The sequence below is a fragment of the Macrosteles quadrilineatus genome, unplaced genomic scaffold (genome assembly GCF_028750875.1).
Source record: "Macrosteles quadrilineatus isolate MER2022 unplaced genomic scaffold, UCM_ALF_1.0 Scaffold_3__2_contigs__length_128488019, whole genome shotgun sequence".
In the NCBI taxonomy this organism is placed as follows: Eukaryota; Metazoa; Arthropoda; class Insecta; order Hemiptera; family Cicadellidae; genus Macrosteles; species Macrosteles quadrilineatus.
Window position 1 is genome coordinate 42,601,422 of NW_026542596.1, and position 17,062 is coordinate 42,618,483.

Here is a 17,062-nt window from a genome sequence, read left to right on the forward strand (position 1 = left end):
TTGGATTGCTTTAAAAAACGACCTATACAAAGCACTGCTTCAGACGTGGCCCCACAAGAACTAGTGCTAAAAATTGTGTACGTTTTATAAAAATATTTTACTGTTACATTGAAAACTAAAACACCCGAATTCAATTTATTGCTCTAACACGAATAATACAGTTATACGCCACCGTATCCCTAAAATTAAAGGGATACAAGGTTTTTGTAACATGTGACATCCTCTATATTAGACTTATGGATCGACTATGGAGACAATTAATTTAAGATTAGCTCTCTACAGTTTATGAAGTGGACATTTATGATGTTTAAAATATGTTACCTGTTAACAAACCTTAAACTATTTTAATTTTGTACAACAGTCTATTTATGTATGATTGCTTCTCGTACCGTGTTAAAACCAACGAATAAAGCACAATTGATAGTATACCCGGAAAAGAGATCAACGTCAGCTCTTTCAAACGTCAACAACATACAACACATTAAAACACGCTTCACATAATATTACAATGGGAAGAGAAGTGTACTTTTGCACTACTAAATTCAATGATGCAAAGTATTTATTTAATATTTATTGTAGACCATGACTAAAACATAATTTTAGTTTTCTACTCAACTACAAAATAGTTGATGATGTATTCCAGATAATTTATATTAAAAAACTGTTTCTTTATCTAAAACTAATCAAAATTGGTCCTAGAAACGGGGTAGGGAGAGCGATGCAGCCAAAGTCAATCTCGGTATAAAGCAGGTCATATAGCATGGCCTAGGGTAAGGTTCAATGGCTTCCCCTCCCTAAATCCCTCACTCCCTCTTGTAACGCTCCTTTCATTCCGAATTCCTAAAGGATGCAACTCAAACATTTTTACGTCCAGAATGTATAGGAAGAGCAATATTGCGTGAAAATTCTTTTATTAAATCGCCTAGTTATTTGTGTAACTAGTGACCAAAGTGGCACTTTGCTGCACACGAGAGGAATGCATCTCGAGTGCAGCAAAGGCCATTTGCGCTCTTTCCTACAGTCACTATAAAACAAAATAATTAGTCTTTCAAACTCTACTGTGTGCTTACAATATCTGTGTTAAGAGGCAATTATAAAATATATCTAAGTAATTTTCTTTTAAATTATCAAAATGCCAACCATTTTACATCTTCAAATTAAATAGTTTAAAAATGGAGTTTTATAAAAATATTATATTACACTTATATTTGGCATTTTTAAATCCCTATCAAACGATACCAATTCCAAAATGATCGAATAAAAAATTGCTGAAATATCACAATTTTTTTGTTGCAAAATGGGGCTAAGCTAGTCAGGTTTGCCTCATTTTACAACTAAAAGTCGTGAAATTTCAGCTATCATAAAAGCATTTTTTACTTTACATTTACTTTTTCACAAATTATACCTAAAATTAAAACTGACGAAAGGTGTTTAAATTATCATAAAGTGGGGCTTTTCATCGCAGTTTCAAGAGCACTTAGTTAATGCGATAACAAAAGAATGTCCTCGCAAAGGTGCTTTTGTTGTTGTTTCTAAAGCTCTCGAACGAAAGGTTACATTTTTGAACCGCGGCAGAATGTCCTCTGTTTGAGTTACTTGTCAACTTGACGCGATGAAATGTTTCTACATTTTCTACTGGTCAGGTGGTCAGCTTTTACCGCAGGAGACTAAATAGTTAAGCATTACAATATATCCCTCCGTAGAACTAATGATAACTACTGTAGATTATAAAAGGGTTAATTTACAGTATTGTGATATTATTTAATTTAACGTCTTATTAAAAATTTACTTTTACTTTCTCCCTCTATACATAGTATATGGAGAAAGTATTATTCTCATCAAAATTTTCGAGTTTGATTTTTGAGTGGCTATATCCGTTTTGGGTCCCCCTGCACTCAAAAAAGTGGTTTACGATGTGATGTCTGAGCGTGTGTGTGTGTCTGTGTAAGTGTGTGTGTGTCCGTCTGTCTGTTGGTGTGGATATGTACAGAGCTACAGACCACACCAAGTCCGATTTTTATGAAATTTTGTATGTATGTTAATCCATGGTATCTCAAGGGATTTTTATTTTTTGAAGTTTTGATTTTTAATTGTCATTTTTATATGAAACCCATATAATAATGGAAACATTTAAATTTCTGAAAAATAACCCAAACTGTTTTTAAAAAGTTTTAGTATGTTATGGTCATTTAAATTCTGAACAGAATCGTTCAACTCTCATTGCTCTACAAATTACCATTCAAAAGCTGTTGCAGCTTTTGTGATTTTCCTTTATGAAATATCATAGTTACTCCCATCACCTATGATAAAGGTTGCTGACAAGCTAATAGGAGAAAGTATGTGTCAGGCTACTGATACCGTTTATTTAATTAATTCTGAATTTCTGTATGTTTCAGTATAGAAATACGTATGTATTAGTATTTAAAAAAGGGTTGTCTTCTGTAATCAAGCAAATATTTAATTTAAATGTATAGTATAACGTGTCCATTACCTCTACTAAAAGTTATATACGTGGTTGCTCACAATTACTCATACAGTGGAACCCCGCTTATCCGAAATCTGCTACTGTAGTTAAAAGAAAAAATACCTAATTCGAACAGCACAAATGGGTCTTAGTCACACTACGCGTTTTACACTGCAGTGTACTATAATACGTATTTTTTACCATTAATTTATGATATATACAATGCTTAATACGCCTCATGTGGCCAATATGGTGTTTTATGACAATACTCCGCCAGTCCCGAACTTTCGCTAATCCGAACAGGGCTTGGTCCCAATTAGCTTGGATTAGAGGGACCCCACTGCCGTTAGCTTTTGTTTGAATATTGAATGCTCGGGTTTGCTTCTACATTTACAACTGCTGTATAATTTATGATACGATATTACATTCTAATAATACTTTTATCAGAGAGTTTTTTTTTTCATTACTTTATTTTACGAGCAATCAAATAGTTGTGACGCTATTGTAGTCCACCGACAACTTTCCTACATATTGTTGAGCCTCCAGGCAGGAACCTTCCCAACGCTAGCAGCGGAAGAAGGTGAGCTCCGCGTCGTCGGGAGTGCCTGGGCAGTAGATGCAATCGGGTGACACGGCTTTGCCCATCCTAAACAGGTACGACCGGAAAACCCGTGACCTGTCAGAAACTGGGCAAGGTAATAATCCACGTCAACATACCGTCGGTCAACCCATGTTTAGACTTGCTGAATCAGACTCCTGGTCCAGCGTCCCCGCGACTCATGTTCCCAGCTCTCAAGCCAAGCCAGAGCTGGTAGGTACAGCTGCGCTCCTCCGTTTTTGCGTGGTCCTCCCCACGCCGCTGATAAATCGTTTTCCTCTCCGCCACCAAACGTTTGACGAAAATTACTCTAGCAACCACCAAGATGGCGGTTTCAGACACTGTTCGGTAGGCGGATGCTACCCTGAGTGCTGCATTCTGGCGAGCCACATCCTATACGCCTCCTTATTGAGCGCGTCTGCCCAGACTTCCGCCATACAGGAGTACAGACTGAACTGCATACATCAAGAGCCTTTTGCGACTGGAACGAGGATATTGACCATTTACCGGTTAAGAGAAGAAATCACCTTAGCGGCCTTCTCCGCCGTACGGAATATCTGGTCCCGCCAGCTAAGCTTAGTGTCCACCATGACACCAAGATACTTGGTGGCATGAACGTTTTGGACTTCAACGTCCCCCACCCACAACGGCACAATGGTGGCAATCCGTTTTTGGTCAGAATCACGATCTCAGTTTTGTTCAGAGGGATTGAGAGGCCGTAAACTGCCATCCATGCGTTTATAGTTAGCATGACTCGGTTTAATTTTAGCTGAACCAGCTCAACACTACGGGCAGCTATTAAAGCCGCAATGTCATCTGCGTACCCAACTAAATCGGTTTCCTAAGGCATTTCAGACCCAAGGAGGCTGTTGTAGGCAACGTTCCAGAGGTCCGGGCCGAGTATGGAACCTTGGGCAGCTCAGAAGTGACACTCATCGTCCGCGGGCCTTCTGATTTCGAGTCCTGGAGGAAATGCTAACTTGACATACTTGATTCGAGCACTGGAATAAACACTTACTTGATATACTCGATTCGAGCATTGAAACAAATACTAACTTGATATACTGTACTTAATTTCGAGCACTAGAAGAAATACTAAGCTGAAATTTACGATCCCAAACAAAAGGTAGAAATACAGTACTTGGCATTCTCGCTTTCGAGCACTGTAGGAAATACCTGCAGCTTTCGATCCAAGTGCTGGTAGGTATATAAACTCTTAATATGCTCGATTTCGAGTAGCAGCCCTACAAGAGGTTAATCTAATGTGGACAGATGTGACCTTTCCGGGATTCACTGGGCGGGAAACACGATGGAGCAGTTTCCAGTTGATCACCTCATATCAAACGTGGCTTGAGTGGCAACACTGCTTCTACATGCTCGGTTGGCAACACTGACTATAACACTTTCACGATCAGCTGTTTAGTTCCAATAATGTAGTTTAAAATTAGTGTTGTCTGTGGTTTCACACAAAACCGTCTAAGATTTGTGAGTAAATGCATTTTAAATGTTTTGTAAACAAATATTCGGGGCTAAGTTAGTTTGATCAGTCATCTCTATAGTTTCAGTTAGGTGGGTTGGGCAACATGAGGTAATCGTTAATCAATTTAACCATAAAACAACAAGAGGACCTTAAACACTCAATACGGTCTTGATATATATGTAGGCCTTTATATTTATTTAAAAACGTTATGGTGCAAGCCACATTTGCAATTTAATTTACTCCCTTATTTTTTGTAAGTAATAGATAATTTCACATCAGAAATTAAATAGCTTACAACGAGATCTCGCCCCGTGGTCGAAACTCGACCAAAAGTATGTATTGTGCAAACTTCTTAAATTTCACCCCACGCTGTAAATAAAACATGTAATTTGAATTTCTTCCATTTCTTTTGATTTTCTGTTTATATTTTGTTGTCATTTCGTTACCAACATGGCAACCCATAAGGCCCATGTTAATTTTTTTTATTTAAATTCATTTTTGGTGCTTATTTTTGAGCCTATTTTAATTTATAAAGGGATTCTGCACATCTACAGGAAAATACCTTTCATTGGGTACCAACTGCTTGTAATTCGGTCCAGTAGTTTGGTCAGGCTATTTGTCATAAGTTTTCCAAAAGTTTTTTTAGTATATAAGATAGTTATCCTTTTAAAGGTTTGGGTATTCAGAAATTATTAATTTACACCAGCGTGATCTGTAGGTGCCACAATTCTACTTCCTTTATTTCCATTGTAAAGCTGCTTAAAACTTAAATGTGGGAATATAATGTCTAGTTCTATTAAATTTATTATCAAAGGAATATTATACTCATCAATATTACGTTTAAAACATAATACGTTAAAAAGCATACGTTTAAAACTATGCAAAAAACTAATTACTATACGATGTTTTCGTTCTTATGTCAGTCTTTTTGTCATTTATTTTTATTCTTGTTACTGATTTTCCCTGAAATATGCTTATAATTTCTCGTTTTTTACATAATTGAAAAGAGTTACTTTTTGTCCTAATTGTGTTTCTATTTATAATGCGAGTACAGAGTGTAACGTTGGTAGATAACTGCAACAATTATCTCAAAAACTCTCCCTGAATGATTAGGAATAACCCTATCTCATTGTAGTTAATTTATTGCGACTCGTGACTGTGAATTTAATCCAGAAAGCAATCCAACATGATTACAGAATACATTACAGGTAATCAGTGATAGTTCATACATTCATTATCCCAGTCTAGTTAACTCATGTATGTGTCAATGGCAATCGTACAAAACCAGTGTTGTTTTGAAATTATTAGAATTCTCCAAAACAACAGGCAACAAGGAATAAATTTCATATTAACTCTATGACAAATGCACTAGGTTATACGAATATTTTCAAAGTAACAGGATTTTAAAATTTGGCGTGTTGGGTTTAAAACTTATCAATTTCCTCCAATAGCTTGTTGTGCTCCAATTGTATGTTGTGATCTTTTCTTTGTAATACTGTACACTAATTTGCCATGCAAAGTACATCATATGTATTGAGGAAATACACAAAAACACTGTTGAAAGGGAAATGCAATATAATTTGCTGAAATCAACTTAGCATAATTTGTTAATGGTAATTTGACACGTTAAACGTAATACAAACGAAATAACCGATGAATTTCATTTTTTAACATTTGATCAAAAGATTATCGTTATTTATCGATTTGACCTGTCCATAATACAATTAGTTACAATGTCATGTAAACTATAGGTAAATTATACTTTGTGTTGATTTTATTTCCATATAAAACAAGCAAACACTCTTCAGGTAAACCATGAGGGTAATAATCTGTAATGAGTAAGCATAACCAATAATTGTACTGATTTTTGAAACCCGTTTACATTGAGTAAATATACAGATTTAATGAAAATCTCTAAGCATAAGTAGTCTAAATAATTTTGATTTCTATTATATATTTTATCTTTCCTATGTTTCGGGAACAATGCCCATGAATCACAATCCAAATTTCGAAAAATATTAAGGGGTCTCTAAGGCATAATCTTACGAGAGAATTTAATTCATACAATTCTTGATCCAGGGAAGGAAACCTAAAGTAACAGTTTTACCAAAAACAATCAAAACAGTCTGATACCCCAAAATAATAAACAAATTTCATTCAACTAGCTAAGTAAAACGTTAAAATTTTGAATAAATCTATCTGAAAATAAGAGTATATAACATTACTTGTGAATATCCATAGATCGCAATAAGAAGAAGATCGGACCGAGTATGATACCCTGCGGGTAGCACTGTAGGAACAGATCAGATCAATAACATGGCCGCTTCCCGTGCAAACACCGAGTCTCATCTTTCCTTCAAGATATTGTTTACAAAAGTAAACATCAATAGAATGTCTCACCGTGTTTATTCTTTGATGATGGCTTTAAGATATGGATTGGTCTGTTTGTACATGACTTGTAATAGGAGCCATGTTTTTTTTTTTCGTGTAGCTGCTAGCTAGTTTTCTTGTATGCAATTCCTCATGTGACCTGACCCGCACCTACTTTTGCATCGTGTAAACTTGAGGTTTCAAAATATTGGGTATTATCAGTAAGCTCTCCATCTATACTTATGAAATACAAAGCCCTCACTCATCACTAATTCTCCTACTTCCTATTTACCTAGAAGACTGGAATTTAGTACACTGATTCATTAGGCATAAAATAGGTAAGCTAAGTAGTTTTTATTCTGACCTGACTTTCAGGCTCCGCCCAAGTAATTTTATTTTTAAGTGCATAATTCGCCAACTTATTAACCTTATATTTTTCCTTAGGTTTAAGAAAAAACGCAGTTCCTACTTCGTCACGTACTTTTCGGGTGATTGAAGTGTTTTAAAACCTCTGGCTGGTCATTCCACAAACATTCCCTGGACTGCACCTCACGTATCAACACGTATCGCACGTTAGATGATGTTGCTCTGTCATTTTAGGCTGGAGCGGCGAGCGGCGTTTTCGCGAAAATCGGTTTTGACTTGGAACCATGAGCGGCGCTGAGCAGTGCCGCTTACCACCGCTCACCGCTTAACGTATCGTGGCCACCCTCAATAAATTTACACGCAATTAAATGAGAACCGATGTCAGAGCGGCGCCGCTCATGCCGCTCACCACTCACCTCTCGCCGCTCGTATCGTATCCGGGGCTAAAATTTGTCATACTATGAATACGATAGGTTTATGATCTGAAAATATTTCCCTTTCTACATAAACAGACCTCATTAGAATATATTTGATGTTTAATGTATTTTAAATGTTAGGTAATTGGTTTTTTCCTTCTATACGTCAAATCCTGCAATACCAATCACATGATGTATACCCTGTTTGAATTTCATTTGACCAATGTTATTATTGTGTGTATTTTAGTGGTTACATTGTATTTGTCTTTACCCACATCAAATACTTCAAAACAGGTCCATTTTTGTAAAATCAAAACACCATATTTAAATATTCCTTGACCAGTTAATTATCCTCACACCATGTAGCCCTTAGGGTGGTAAAGTTAAGGGTAGTTTCGTGACAATACAAGGCAAACATAGACTTGCAAACAACTCTTGTTGAGTCAATCGTCAATGTTTGAAAATTAAAGCCACCAGTTTCAACGAGTTCTTTGTTTTAATTTCTGTTCAATCCCAATCTGTTGGAAGTTATGATTGGTAACTAGAAAAGCGACGGAGTTTTTAGTAGCTTTCGAAATTTCCTGGGAGTTATGAACACTTAACTCTAGGAATAAGGATGAGAGGATTTGTGAACCAATGTAAAAGTTGATAACCTTTGTTTCTCTATTACTCACAGTTTCATTCTGTTTGTTGTATTATTGAATAAGATTTTAAGAAAGACGTATGTAAGCAATTTTGTTTATTTATGTGCTTCAGTTTTTTATTTAATTCATGCATACGGCAAAAAGTCTGTTACAATGGATTGCCAGACACACAAATAGAGTTACAGTAATTCATATATTGATCTGCGCTACATCATTGGACAATTTCTTCTCAGCGTGACAAAGATGTAGCAACAAGGGGCAAAAACAATATAAAAAACTTAACACTTTTTCGTTGTGTTGCTAGCCTAGTTCTTAGCGTCTCGGACTTCGCTGTGGGAGGGACGGGTTCAATTCCCGGCACACTCACAAAACTTGAATAGGTTTGGACCGCTTTCCGTTAAGAGCGTTTGGTTTGATCTCACGTTAACTTGAATCAAAATGTCACTGGCGTAGAAATGAAAAAAAAAACAAAATAAGTTCTCAAAGTAAATTATGTGAAAAGGTAACATAAAGCAGGTGGCATTGATGTACTGTATAAACTTTCAAAAAGCAACGATAGCAAACAACGAAAGCATAACGAAGGCAAACGTAAACATACGTAGTTCATCCTAATCTCTAGATGTTGCAATTAGTTTACCATAGCCTACATTTATTTGATAGCGTTCAGTTTCAACATAAACAAACTTCTTCGGTGGTCCGGCCAATTCCCAATCAAGTCACGCATCCAGATTTCCTCCTAAGGAATTCACAGCTCACATTGCGTGCTCTTGACCTAAACAGCTGTTTAAACCATTGTCTAGATTCTACAAGCGTTCTATTACGTCACCGTTGTCATGGCAACCGTGTACATTGTTGTGCGTTGGCGCAAGTAGTGTATCTCCGGTTGCTTGCGTATGTAGTTAGTTTGTGCAAAAATGTTCAATATATTTTACAAATCAAACTTTAAGGTTAGGTTTTAAATAAACCTAGCGGAAGTGTGATAGCTCTTTTGCAAAACAGTGTAGAAATTAATCGCGTTTGATTTAGTTTTAGTGAAGATTTTTGAAAACATCTGTATTATTTACTATATTATTTCAACATTATATTTGGAAGGCTTACTTCAGATTTTCCCAATCAAAGAAACCCTCTTAACCAATAAATATTGTGGAAGGATAGCTTTACTTTGAGGTTGCTTTTTATAGAGTTGATAACTTCGAGATGTGACTGAATCGTCAAAGGAGATTCTGTAAGTCGTTAAGAATAGATATTTATCATTTAATAGTCTCAGCGGTTAAGGTTTATTATAAAAACATTGCTTCAATACACTTACTTGTAATATTGTAAATAATATTGTTCCATACAATATTGTTCCACTTTATCTAGTCTGTAATCCAATTTATATAAAATCATTCTGTGATACTATATAAATTCATTTTTGTATTGAAAGTTTAATTTTTATGTTTTAGCCACTTGTTGCTTTGTATCCTAAATATTATTCGTTCTGGGGAGTTAGTCAAATTCATCCTTTAAAAAACTCAGTAATATTAAACACCCACAATTTATTTATTTCATTTGTACAGTTAAAACTATGATTTAGTTTATTTTTGTAGAATATTAGGAAATGGAAATGGAAATGTAGAATAAAAGGGAATAGAAATAGCACAATATTTTAACAAAATCGGTTTGGTTCTTAATACTTATTTTCATTTTGTATTTGTATATTATTGTAAAAACTGTTGTTAGTCAGATTTAATCCAAGTAATTAGTTAAAAAATGCTTTAAATACATTTTAAGACCAGATTTATCAGAGTGGTGTGGTATGGTGCTAGTTTATAAACAAATATTTTATTTGCTGTGATTGTATTTTATTTTCATTCGTCACACTGTGGACGTGTATGGGCCGAACCATTGTATACAATAATATTATGATGTTTTAAGTATGTAACTAAAAGGATAATTATAAATTATTACAAACGTACTAAAATATAATGGCTAATGTTGCCACAACAGATAATCACAGGTTGGTGAGCCACGTTGTTTCTCGGCTAGCTTATATAAATGTTTCAACTATATATATTGGTGTTGATGATGATGTTGATGCCCTTGTCACAATTCCGATATTTTCCACGAGAGATGTACGCGGTGATGCGCTGGTTAGGCATGATGTTCGGCTTGCATATTTTAATATTTCAACTATTAATTGTTTTGATGATGTTGTTTGTTGTTTGTTGATTATTGATGTTGATGTTGCAGTGCCGATGTTGCCCGCGAGTGATGGCCGCCGGCTGGCGAGGCACGGTGTTGCTCGGCTTGCTGGCCTCCTTGTGTACTTTGAGAGCTGATAATAAGGTTAGCCTAGCTTTTTTAGTACGAATATTCATTGAATTGTCTATTTCCAAATATGAGGCGCTTCCCTATGACAGTTCTTCACAGGAAAAAATTAGCATATTATTATGATTGTTCTAAAACAAACTACTTGGGAGGACATTTCTTCGACAATTCACTTGGTCGGCAGGGCGGTCAGCCGTCTTGACGACCAAGTAACATGTCGGACAACTGGTGGGAGCCCGGTTATTCATTGGTCCTGCTTTGTAAAATTAAGAACTGTGCCAGCGCACTGTTTAGTCCCAACATAATAATTATAATATGAATTCTCACCTGTAATAAAACGTTACGAGCACCACAAGATGTGACAGCAGGATTTTGCATTTTATATTAAATAAAGTCTATGATATTTCTGAACATAAAATGCTGAAGAAAAGATCAAGATTATTTCAAGATGGAGGATCGATCAATGTAATGGCTGGGTAAATGAGCCGTTGAGAAGATTGACAGAAAATCATTACTTTGATGCTCTGCTGATTTTTCCATTGGGCTTTTTCTTTAATTTTTATCTTTACGTAACCGAGTAGATGCTATACAGCTAATGCTTTCTACACAGGTTCTATGATTGATAGATCAATCTTAGACGTATCATGTAAAATCAATTGGTATTTTATTGATGTATTTTGACAAAAAGGTTGATGTTAGACAGGAACATGACCAAGGTCTGGTTTGGACCGTTCCTTTACAAAATAAAACAAATGCTAACGGCTAAGATAACAAAAAAGCGTAATATAATTTATAAATAATAAAACTTTTTAAAATATCATATTTTTAAACGCACTAAAAAGTAGAACATAATTTATAAATATGTGAAGAGAATACATACTTGTAAGATTTAAAACGAAAAACGTAAGGTGCATGCAATAGCTAATTATCTTCACCTATTGAACTATTATTATCTATTGCATACCCCACGTTTTACGTTTTAAATCTTACAAGTATTTATTCTCTCCACATATTTATAAATTATTTTCTACTTTTTAGTCTTTAATGTGTAAATATATCAAATCTATAGGCATATAGCCGGTTAAAACAAACCACATGCTGTTGCTACTATACCTAAGATTACACATGCTACGCAAAATGTGTAATCTTTGCTACTATTCTCAAATCTCATAATCATAAAACTTAGAATCTCTCTGGAGCATAACCGGTACTTCTTAACATCGGCTCTTTGAACAAACTGTCAAATTAAAGTATTTACAGCTGACTTCAATTGATATATTTACATGCTTCCAAAATGTAAACATTGAAATTGTGGAAGCCCATGGGGCGTAGTCCAAGGTAAATATGGAAATGAAATGATCAATAACATCAATGAGAGTATTGCTGCTCTGTATCAATGAATAAAAATATTTAAATTACATATTTTAGTTTTAATTTGGTAAAAAAGACAAATTAGAATCTAGGTTGTTTATTTAGTGAAAAATGAATTTCAACATAGGTACCAGAATATGTCTTCAACTAAAAATATACAAACATAATGTTTTTGGTTGCATTTATCGTATTGTAAGTACGATGAATGTGGCAATAGATGGACTTTACATATTTCCTTTGTTAATTTTATAATCAATACTTTTATATAAATATAACAATATCATGGTGTCTGTAAATATGTGTGTTATTCAACATACTGTAGTAAAAACTACTAGACAGACTGGGCTTAAATTTTACAAATTATAACTACTTTACCAATAATGGTAATACAGTAGGACTAACTTATTGTCACTTCAATATTTGTAGAGACTTTGGGATTAGTAGGGACTAATATCTAACAGTTTGTTCAAATAAAATAATTTTAAATAGAAATATTATGTTTTAGTCTACCGGAGGAAACCATAAGTAAGCGACAACAAAATTTTAAGTTTTCATTTTGAAGGCATACTGACTAAATAATCTATTTTCTTTGAATAATTAATAAGCAAAAACGTTTGCCATTTTGTAAATGATTTCAGAAGCTAGGCCTCCATATGGCTTTCCACAATATTAATAGATTTTTTTATCACATCAACATTCAGACTGGAGTCGGAGACTATGATGCATTAATTGTTAGATGGTGTAGTACATATTTTTTTACTAGTAGGCCTAATTAAACTTAACAGAAACACCGGTTTATTTCTTTGAAGTGCTAGTTATTTAAGTTATTTTAATCACTTAACAGCAGCTTTTATCAATAGGAAATCGTACGGCATTACCACCTAAAACTCGCTTCTCGCGTCTATATTTACATGAATCATTGTCTTATTAATTTTTTTTTTTACAAATCTAAGTTCATATTCGTGAAAATGTTTCACACAAAAACGAGAATTGTTTTAAGATGTCTAATTTGACCGATGAATAGCAGGAAGCTATTGTTGCTTACGCGGTGTATCACATAGAATCTTAGAACACTGTATGTATTATTCATTTTTAATTGAGCGTTCGTAATTATTCTTGCGTCCAGCCATATCACATTTATCTGGCATGCTGTAGTAACAAGTTCAATAGCATTACTAATTATTAAGGGCAGTAGAAACACGATTATGTACGTCGGTACGCGACTCCTCCATTCACTGTAATGGTAAGTCGACCGCGCACCAAGACACGGATGCGACGTTGCCACTTTTCGCTCGCCGCGGCCTTGTATTAGAGGGTGCTGTAGCTCATCAGGAAGTTTGTTAAAAATAGATTGCGAAATTGTACCGAACAAACAAGAAAGCAAGCTAATAAATAAGGTTTTTAATTAATAAAAACTTGTGTGCTTTGCATAATTTATCTACCTATAATATTATAACATAGAGGTGGTGTATGTCTGTCTGTCTGACTGTCTGTCTGTCCGGCTGCCACAACTAATCCGATAAAGCCCAAATTAATGCACAAAGATTGTCCACATACCTAGGAATGTCATAGGACTATTCACTTCCCTGAGTTCCTCTTGGGCTACGCCCCTTGGATGTTCAAAGGTGAGGCTTTCAAAAGTAAATATTAATTGGTCTCCATGTAAGAATGAGAAAATTCACAACCTTTATTTACCTTTGCGTTGACATTTCCATGTAAACAGTCAGAACTTCTAAATGCTAATTTCACAATTACAGACAGCTGATCCAAACAAATTAAATCAAATATTTTACACAACTATGTGGTAGATTTATTTATTTATGGAAATAAAGAAAGATTCTATAACCATAAGTTATGCAAATTATGTTATTGGTATATTGTAGTGTAAACAGAAGGACAATCACAGTGTAGGTCATACTTTTTTTAAATTTGGTGGCTCTTTGCTTATAAATTCGATCAACTTAACAAGTTTTTGGATTAGGTGGTATATTTCATCTTCCCGTTGCGAAGCACGGGTACAACAGCTAGTTAATATATGACAAATATGACATTAGTTGAATGTTAATAATAGTTTATGTTTTTTCAAAACCACGTTGGTGTAAAATAAGCACTTTCTATTGTATTCAGAGCTTCTTCAGACCATAAATTCCTCACTTTAGGCAAAGTTCTATATTTTGGTTTCTTAATGAAAGGACAATTTGCCTGACCAAGCAGATTTTTTCATAATTTACTTATAAAACAAATTCGTTTCCTGTTTTTGGTCATTTTAGAAGTAGACAGACATGGAATGTGTAAATGAAGGCAAAATGCAAGTCACTTTTTTGTTTACCACAAGAAGTTAATCGATTGGTTTCGGTGTAAACGCGGCAAGATGCTTTTGTCATAAATCATGTGATTGATGGTTCGAGTTTCAGCTCTGGCGGCTAAACTTCTTTACACTTCCGAGTAAAGTGTATTTTCCAGAAACTTTCTTTCTCTACACTTGAATTAAAACTGGTAATGTTTTACTCTTGTTTAACTAAACACAACATGTTTGTCAGGGCTTTTAGTTGGTAATGAATAATATCAATAGCCTATTTAAATAATATTTATCGTTATATTTGGGAAATTTATTAGGTTTTCGTTCGCTGGTCTCAGCTTTTACCAAGGATTAAACTTCCCTGTGTACTATTACGTCACTAGTTTCTATGTCTTCACTTATGGTGAAACGTCTGGCAAAATTTGACTTCACACAAGATGAGCTGAAAACACAAATAAATATGATAGCAATAAAATATTATTCCTTGAGGTATAATTTCCATATGGTAGGAACGATTTATATGTATCCCTAATCTCCATTTTAAAATCCTATATAATAAATATATACTAAATTACTTATATTAATAAATGACATACCTATACAATAATTGTCAACTATTTTACATTGCTGCAACATTCTTTTAAAAGAAATTCTATTTAAGCTCAAAGTATTTTTTCCCCTGATGAGTCTTGTGTCAAAAGCTATCGAATCCACAAAATATGTTCTTTTCAGTTGAGCTCAACAATTTTTAAATGTTTTAAATACGTTAAAACGCACACAAAAGTGATTCCAAGTTTTAAACCGAATTGTAGTGATAGGGGATGTTATTTCGTCCAGCCCATCAGCAAAGTCGCCGAGGGTTGTGATTCTTCAACACTCCACATATTGTCGGCTCTTTCAACCCTTTCCTTTCGGCTCTCAAACACATCTATGTCAACCAAAATTCCACGTGTTAATACATTTATATAAAATGGCATTTGCCTAATTTCCTTATACTCGTGGTTTTATTCCAGTAACATTCCTTTAGTACTTAACTGCGCCGACTTAGGTTTAAGTTATCATATTGAAAGGGAGGGGATTTCACTGTATTGGAGGTAAAGTGTGTGGGTTGGATATTTATTTGCAATTTTTGTTACCATAGTACTAAAGAGAGAATGTAAAATATATCTAAAATGTATTTTAAAATAACTTTTTTACACTCTTAAATTTTTGATAAACTCAATAACGTATAAAATGTGTTTATGTGTACATGACGATGTCATAAAAACTGAAAAATTGATTCAAACTCCACTACTACTTCTAATTATTCATTATTAATTGCCAATCTCCAATATAAGTTAACCTACTTACTGTTAAAATAATTAACTTTTTATATTGTATAGATTTAATTTTTTATGTAAACACTAACTGAGTGTGTCCTTCGTACGGGGTTGGCATATAAGTATAAATGCTTATTGCAGTTATGGGAGAGGGAGAGGGCGTGGTTTTAGAAAATTTGGTTCTTTTAATTTATACGTATACTATAGTGTAGCACATCTACCATAGCTATAATACTCTACCACTGCACCTGAACCATAGGAAAAAGTAAATTTCTCATGGTGTACCACGGCTTTTTGTTTGCTATTTGGTTCAAATTAGGTGTTATCATAAATGCAAGAAATAATAGTGCTGCACCCTGTTGCTAAACCTTAAAACTTTTTAATGCTCTATAATATCATAGAACCAACTTGTGCGGTTGAAACAAATGACAAATTTCTTTAATTCCTTTTAAATATGAATACTCATAAGGTTAACATAAGAAACTCCAGAGCCACTGGGGCGGAGCCCGAAAGGGGGTTTAAGGTAAGAATATGCCTATATGTTAATCGGGAATGTAAGCTATCATCATACCAAATTTCATCCTTATCGATTTAGTATTTTTCGCGTTTACGTGTCACAAACATCCATCCATCCATCCATAAATCCGTACATCCAAACTTTCTCACTTATAATATTAGCAGGATAGGTAAGCTGTTGTAATTTGCTTGTTTATGGATATATTTTTATCAAACTTGGCAAATTTATTAATTTTATACTAAGCTAATATTATATTTTCCTAAAAATCACACTTCGTTACCCTCCCTGTTGCAGCAAACCTAGGTGCTCGTTTACCTAGTGTTCTTGAATTAGATTTAATTGAAAATAAAGTCACACAAATGGTAATTTGCTTAGTCTGCAGGCTTGCTGCGGCGGGGTCATTATGGAATTTTGATTGATGTAGAAAGAAGACTTTTTGGTAATACATGATTAACTCTAAGTTATATAAGATACTAAATAAATCAATCCCGTCGGTCACAATTAGTAGCGCAATGAGACAATGATGCAAAAGAGACAATGTTTGGTTCTTTGAAAATGCCAAATGGTTTCACTCCTACTATTTAATTTAGAAACGAAATTGAACTGTATTACTTAACTTGATAATAGTAATAGTACCTTTTTGTAAACTCATACTGTGAATACTTATTTAGGCTGCCTATGATACAAAACCAATGATAGGGTTTAAGGTATTTTAAAAGAACATGTTCAATGGTTTGTACTGTAAACGAAAATCTATCACAATAGTTTCACCTGTCAAAAAATTAATTTTCTAAACATATTTTAGTGAAATTATAATCAAGAAATAGAAATTCAGTGACATCATTATTTTTAATTTATAATCCTTACCCTCTCTGTTCTAAAACTCTTGCAGTATTTAATATGTTTGA

General features: G+C 34.3%; 1 protein-coding gene across 1 annotated transcript in view; it reads left to right on the forward strand.

Moving 5' to 3' along the window:
* LOC128988636 (probable G-protein coupled receptor CG31760) overlaps window positions 1-17,062 on the forward strand; it is a 119,884-nt gene that overhangs the window by 47,857 nt on the left and 54,965 nt on the right. The window contains exon 2 of the mRNA XM_054410113.1: window positions 10,571-10,666. Within this exon, the coding sequence (XP_054266088.1) occupies window positions 10,592-10,666 (75 nt within the window). The 5' untranslated portion in view covers window positions 10,571-10,591. The remainder of the gene's footprint in view (window positions 1-10,570; window positions 10,667-17,062) is intronic.